This window comes from Ooceraea biroi, chromosome 6, assembly GCF_003672135.1.
Source record: "Ooceraea biroi isolate clonal line C1 chromosome 6, Obir_v5.4, whole genome shotgun sequence".
Lineage (NCBI taxonomy): Eukaryota > Metazoa > Arthropoda > Insecta > Hymenoptera > Formicidae > Ooceraea > Ooceraea biroi.
In genome coordinates, this window is record NC_039511.1 from 4,051,821 (window position 1) to 4,059,310 (window position 7,490).

Consider the following 7,490-nt stretch of genomic DNA (forward strand, 5'->3'; position numbering starts at 1 on the left):
ATTTTCCGACCCCCAAAATCTATAATTTTGTTTATTAACATAACCATTTAGCCAGAAATGTGCTTCGTCCGTGTAAATTATCAATTTTGCATCAAGTTCTCCATCTTCAAACATTCCATTTATCGTCTTGCAGAATTCCACACGTTTCGTCATAGCGCGTTTGGTTAGCAATTGATGCGATGTTATTTTATAGGGATGCATTTTCAGGAAATGTTTTAAAATCCTGTGTAACGTTGTTTTGGATATTTCAAGAGCTTGGGCAGCTTTTCGAATGGAAGAATTTGGATTCTCTTCAAAATACCTCTTAATATCTTCAATGTTTTCTTCTGCAGCTACAGACACAGAAGGACCTGGCAGATCATGTCTACGGTCTTGGATAGTTCCATACTGCATAAAATTATCGATAATTCTGATAAAAATAACACAAAACATTATTTTAATGCAGATTTATTGCCAAAAATGGAGTGACGTAATGCATACGTTTAAAGAAATAATAAATTCTAACCTTTTCAGCGTGTTTTCGCTCTTAACTTTATGTGTTCCGTATTTAGTACGAAACCCCCTGTAAGCATTGCTATAAACTTTTCCTCTGGAAAAGAAGCACTCGACAAGATAAATCTTTTCTTCCGTCGTCAGATTACTCATTTTGACGCGCACGGACTTGCATCTACCACAACCAGAATAAAACTGCGGACACTCAGATGAACGACCGTTAACCGTAAGACCCTTTCTGAAGTCATGGAGGGGAGAACCAATCGTTTACTTTCAGCAACTTCCCATGGGACACCCTGTAGAAGGAATGTATAGCGATGTATTTTTTACATTATAACAATTGTATTCTAAATTTCCTATTTAGAATTTTTAATTTTGCACAAGCCTCTTTAAGTACTTTAGAGATATTAAACATTTAAGCAAGTTCTCCTGCAGTGATGTAGGTCTTTCCAATAAAGCAGTTTCAGCTATTTTGTAACGTTGATGACAAGGAATTCGGCGTGCCCATCCATAATTCAATATCACACTAGTATACTTTATGGATGTTCGCGACGGTTTTACACCTCAAAATGCATTTTAAAAGCATCTTGACTCCACGTAGCACCTGTCGTGAATCACCATGAGCTTCTCTTTCTTGTGCAGCGTGCGAAGTTGCATGCTGCGAAGATCGTTGCATACCTTTAAAGATCGTGATGTTCCGAATAGCTATCGCACATGGCCTTTCTAGGCGAAATATATCGCGGTATAAGAAGCCTCTCGCGAATAACAGTAACCGTCGCTACGTGATGAGATCGACAACAACGCCGACAACAGTGACATCAGCGATCCGAGTTATGCAGTCGACGCCGTTCTTGAAATTTCCTCGTAACTACCAAATTGCTCGGATTACAACGGAAACTTTCAGCATCCGACCTGGTAACGGGGATCCCCCGAGCGAGGAAGTTCAATGCAAAATACTCCCGTGTTTTGCATTAAAGCTACTTGCCTACCTTTCGATGGGTACCACAATTACTTCCGGGAAAAATCGCTGTGATGTTCGCATCGAACGCAATGAATTCCCATTCATCAATAAATCACGGAATTCCTTTCCTTCTTCTCTATGAATACGAATCGTTATTGACCCAAACGCGTAAAGCTTCGAGCAAATCCCACCGCGATGTCAGTTTCGCCGCAATTCAGCGGAATTGTGGATGGCAGCTTCGTCAGATTTGCGAATTGACGACGAATCGCGCTAATCACACATGCGATGCAAACTCCGACTACGACGTCCTCAGGAGGGGAATTGTGTTACGTTAGCTTACCATTGCAGTACGTGCGAATTCAGTATAATGCGAACGTAATGTCGCGAGCGTCGCGCGCGTTATAAACTCGTCTCGCAGTAACGCGCCGTATCACGCTCTCGCGAGCGTTTCGGGGGTTGAGACTCGCGATATATTATTCCGCGTGTACGATCTATTATTGCAGGGTAAACAGATGAACTCACGTCCACCGGTTTCCTTAATGGCCACCAGGATATTCGCGCGAAATGGACTCTGGTGGAACATTTATGCCGCGCCGAGGAAATAGCAGCAGATAAGCGTGCCGCGATGACGAGCTTCCCTCGCGCGCTACGTAACAAATCTGATAGATCATCAGAGTAGTTACTGTAGAACATCGGGAATGCATCACCTAAAATCTCAAAATTCCCTGTCGCGAAAGTCGAGAAAGGCAACGTTCTATTACGATTTTCTAAGACGCTGGCAACACGCTGTTAATAATATTTTTCAGACATTTGTTTAGCGCTTGCGAGATTAATCGGAGATTCTGATGAAATCTTGGAATGAGGACGATTACGCGCTCAGTCTTAAGCTTTGGATAAATCACGCGTTTTCCCATAAGAATACCGAGAATGACGCTGGCAGCGTCCTGAGAGCCGAGAAGGGGGAAAAATAGATCTAAGTGGCGAGGATCAAGGAATTCCGAAAGCCCAAAATGAAATTACCTCGCGGGTGGAAGCTATGAAGATGGCCAGAGAGTACTCAGGTCCTTGGAATTGGATAAAACAGCCAGCCCGTTCCTGAATATATTTCACAAGATTTACGAAATTTAAGGGCTTTCTCTCTTTTTTTTTGCGGCGGGTGGGCGACTGGAGGTGCGAGGGACGGGGAATGAAGAGCCGATGAACCTCACATAAAGAACAGCTGAGCTTTCGGTGAGATTTTTCAAGATTAGCATGGAAAAGCCGAGAGACTCCGCAATGGGGGACAGCTTGTCAGATTTTAATGGCCTACGAGAGACTTGGGAGAATTAATGAGCTTCCTTCGCCAGTCTCGAAGACGCTCGAGCACGAAAATGTACAGGCAGTTGATATCAATTTGACATCACCCGATGATATGAATGATGAGACAAGATTTGTACAATTCTGATAATATAAGTTGCGTGTCACACGCTCGTTTATATCAATATTCTTTTTATTCGATTATTCCCATTATTTATTGTGGCGAGATTTATCATTCGTTTTTCTTCTCTTATTATTCCAACGTACGGAATATTCCCTTTTACGTCGTAACATTCCACATATCTCATGGCGTTGCGTATGCTGCGATATTAAAACTTAAGCAAGACGGCGGATTTAGCGTGCGTCGCTACTGGGAAGGATATCTTACTGCGAAGTGAAATACGCTAGGGCAAACGTACACGTAACCCATGTACGACGTAAGGACACGTACTTTATCACGATCGCAAGGGTAGTCCTCATCCGCATAAGGTTGCACGTATCGCTAAAGTTACGAAAAATTTAACTCCTCGTTAAAGCTTATTCAAAGGCTACATTTTAAAAATAAATGAAATACGCCGCACTCTTTTACTTTCAGACAGATATAACATCCCTGTCGAAACATCTCTGTCTGTTTGAATTTAATATAACTAGTAGAACACAGACGCGCGCTATGCTACTCTAGATAAGTTGGACGTGAGTTACGGTATTTTCAATAGCAGAGAACTCTAGGCAATATAATAAATAATGATATCATCAACTCAGAACTTCTGGGAAAAGAAAAAATTTCTACGGGCTAGAACTTTTTCATTTCCGAGTTTACGGTATTTTCAATAGCAGAGAACTCTAGACCATATAAAAAATAATGATATCATCAACTCAGAACTCCTCTAAGAAGAAAAAATTTTAAACTCGAGAACTTTTTCATTTCTGAATTTACGGTATTTTCAATAGCAGAGAACTCTAAGCAATATAAAAAATAATGATTTCAACAACTCAGAACTGCTCGGAAAAAGAAAAAATTTCTAAGGGTAGAACTTTTTCATTTCTGAGTTTACGGTATTTTCAATAGTAGAGAACTCTAGGCAATATGCTAATTAATAATATAAACATCTCAGAACCCCTCGGAAAAAGAAAAAAAGTTTTTAAATAAATAATAGATGAATATTATTATTCGAAAACATTAGTAACATTGAAAAATAAAATAGAGCGCGCATAGCGCGCGCCTGTGTTGTACTAGTATCTTAAATAATCCTTTAGATCGCCAGAATAAATGAAAAAGTTCTAGCCATTAAAATTTTTTTCTTTTTCCAAGGAGTTATGTGCTATTTATACTGTTATTTGGCATATTGCGAAGAGGTCTCAACGATTGAAAATCCTTTAGATTTAGAAATGAAAAAGTTCTAACTATTAAAATTTTTTTTTTCCAAGGAGTTCTGTGCTATTTATATTGTTATTTGGCATATTGCTTAGAGTTCTCGATGATTTAAAATTCGTTAAAACAATAAATGAAAAAGTTCTAGCCATTAAAATTTTTTTCTTTTTCCAAGGAGTTCTGTGCTATTTAACAAGCCAGTTTTGGTCAAGAATAAAGGAATTTGGTTAATAATATCTTATATCTATTATTTATTATATACACAATTATTACTACCAAATTGTTATCCTCCACGCGAAGACAGCCGCGCGATGATAATCTAAACTGAACATAACGCACAACGCGAATCGAGATAACCAATCAGCATCGCGAAAAAGAGGCAACAATGATTTCGATTTGATTTAACACGGCTTTTTTAAGAGTGGACAATAGTAATTTGTTGCGCTTACATCATTTGGTTTCTTCTGCACGGAGCAGGAACTATAATTGATAGTGCGAATATATATTTAAATATCCACGGTGTCTAAATTAGATTGTCTCTCGCCGCGCGTCGGGGCAGACGCGATAATTTGCAACGCAAACGCGAGCCGCGAAACGCAGCATCGTCGTGGTCATAGTCGCCACAGCGAGTCGCTTTCATGTCCGTGCGCGCAATGTAAGTGTAATATTTCGATGTAACCGTGAAGGATGTTCCCGAGTCTGAAAATGCTCTCCATCCCGTAATCTCCCGGGAGGCTACCCGTGCGCAGGCAGGCAAAAGGGGGGCTGATTTCGCCCGGTAATTCCGAGAAATGAGAGCCCCGTGGCTCGTCCTGATTCTCGCCGAGATCCTGGACCCGTTGTTGCTCCTGGGGGAGGCGGTATGTCACCGTAATGACACCGACTTAAGTGCCACTGGCCAAAGGTCAAGAGAGACTTTGCCCAGACATAGACGGGAGCTGGCTTTTCCAAAGGGGAGTGCTTTCGTGGTGAGTCAGATGGCTCGAGCCTGGATCGTCATCCTTTTTGTTATCCTTTAGAATTTTATGATGAGCTCGGGGAGCTACTAGCTTCACGAAAGTCGGAAGAGATCAGAGATTGGTTGGGCAGATGCTATTTCTCGTTTAACATAATAAATGCGCTTTTTCACGCTCCGCGAATGAATATTATTCATAACTATAATTTGATTATGAGAGATGTGTTACTTTTTCTCTGAGATGATTTGACTTATTTGCAAGTTTGTACGAGAATCTTCATTTGAAATTGCCTGTTTAGGTAACATTGACTTTCGTGAAGGCTATTCAAATCACTGCGCCCACCGCTTGGAATTATCTTCTGGAATTCGATGTAACGTGGCCCATACCCACCCGGGAAGATTTGAGAAAGACTGCGATCAAAAGACCGTTCAAGCTAAAACGACGACATAGACGTGAACTCTACGCCAATTTTGAATTGGCATTGAACAGGTAAAAAGAAATATATCTCGTAATACTGCAACTTTGTTTTTAAAAAAAGGCTGTAATTAATTAAAGAAAGAAGTCAACACGGCCGTTTTATCTGTTTCAGTCAAGATTTGCCAGGACGCTTATGCATTCTTCGTGCAATTTGTGAAGCTGAAACAGTGCTGAGTTCCCCGGGATTTTCAATTATCGAAGATGCCATTCGAATTATTTTAAGGTAAATATACTTCAAACACTTTCTACGATAAATATATTTTCCACGATAAATTAAGGCACACAAATACGAGTATTAACAATTATTCTTATATTTAATCGAATATCTTGCAATCTGTTTTAGGAATCTTGACGATACTGATGACTATGACTGTTACGATGTTGCATATCGAAGGAAAAGTAATTGCGAGGTCGTCTATCCCTGCCCGTTCTCGCTGTTGAAATTGATGTTATACAATTTATATGCAGAAAACGCGAATGCTGATTAAAAAGTAGACTAATGTTCAAATTTTGCACGATTTTTATAACTTAACTTATCAAGGATTTCATATTTAATTAGCATTAGAATTTCTGTAATATGCGGAAAAAATCTGTGATATTATCAACATTATCGCTCGAATAAAAATCTCCATAAAACACATGTGAAATGCATGTATAATACTTTAAAAGTTTCGAGAACGCAATAATGAATATGTGATAATGCAACTCGCGCGCGTGCGCGTGAGAATTTTATTTTATTAAATATAATTCATCTACGGAGGAAGATTATTTCTTCTTGTAGATATAAATCATCAGTTTTGCGATTTGTCTGACACAAAATGTTAAACACTTCGTTTCGCAATTCTCAATAAAAATCCAGACACGATTGATTCGATACGTAATTAACTCCTTGAAAAGGAATCGAATAATAATCGAATGATAATCGATGAAAATCCCGCTGCAGGCAGAATGAATGCCCTAAAATTATGGGCAGTTGCACAGCACATGAGCGTGCGGGCGAGTGTATACAGGGTACGGATGGCAGAACGCATATACAATACCGGCGGAAACGTTAATCGCACTAATAGCGGCGGCAGTATTTTACGCTCACGCCCAGCAACGTGTCCGGCTGTTCGGCTCTTGAGCCGTTAATCGCTCGCTAAATAAAGCCGAGAAACGGAAGTCGAGCACGGCCGGACGTTAATGAATTCGACAATGCTCCGTGCTCGCCTAACTGCAATAATAACGGCCGTCCCTGCCGGGTCGGGAGATCATTCACCGCGCGAACCTCGTAGACGATCCCGAGATCTGAATAAGTGCAGCAGGTGAACAATAGTCCAGGTAGACCTCTCGAGCTTCCGGCTTCAGTTCGATCCATCGAATTCTGAAATAAAACCACTTCGTGTTCTCTGTTCGCGCGTTTCGTTTGCGTTCGTGGACATGGGGATTCCCAGAGATTGGCCGAAATAATTGGTCGGAGAGCGAGGCGCGTGACGATCGGCGGATGCTTGATCGAATGGGACTTACGGGAACCCCATGAATTTACAGACTGATATTTACCGCACGAGTTGTTTGTACACGGTATTTTTCGAAACGCGATGAGAAACGATGTTTGCGCTGGGCGCGTCGGTTCCCACCGGGACGGTGAAAATAGCTTCGGGAATGGTAAATCGTATTATCGCGCTTGTGATACAGGATTAAATTAATTAAGAGAATAATCTGACATCTGACGGTTTCTCGCCGCTCGCCAGGAAGTCGCCGCCGCAGTCCAACCGAAGTCGGTTCTTCGTTCATCGATTTATTGAGTCAATTTGGTAAAAGCGGAACGATATTTTACCTCGGCGGGGAGACAGAAAGTACATCAGGTGCAACAAAAAAGTGACGTTTTCAATATCGATAGAGTTTGATGCAGTCACGTGGAATGGAGAGGAAGAAGGTAACGACAATAAAAAAAAAA

At 40.8% G+C, this 7,490-nt stretch overlaps 1 protein-coding gene across 1 annotated transcript; it reads left to right on the forward strand.

The window, feature by feature from the left end:
* The first annotated feature begins 4,483 nt into the window (after positions 1-4,483).
* On the forward strand, positions 4,484-7,490 carry LOC105281414. Its single transcript, XM_026970276.1, has 4 exons — positions 4,484-5,089; positions 5,376-5,566; positions 5,667-5,777; positions 5,898-7,490. The coding sequence occupies exons 1-4, from the start codon at positions 4,913-4,915 to the stop codon at positions 6,040-6,042; spliced, it is 624 nt and encodes a 207-aa protein (XP_026826077.1). The 5' UTR covers positions 4,484-4,912; the 3' UTR covers positions 6,043-7,490.

Excerpts from the sequence above, each read along its gene's own strand:
- LOC105281414 (XM_026970276.1), top strand. The coding sequence starts at position 4,913 with ATGAGAGCCCCGTGGCTCGTCCTGATTCTCGCCGAGATCCTGGACCCG. Across the intron at positions 5,567-5,666 it reads TTTGAATTGGCATTGAACAG|TCAAGATTTGCCAGGACGCT; the intron begins GTAAAAAGAAAT and ends TATCTGTTTCAG. Across the intron at positions 5,778-5,897 it reads GCCATTCGAATTATTTTAAG|GAATCTTGACGATACTGATG; the intron begins GTAAATATACTT and ends AATCTGTTTTAG.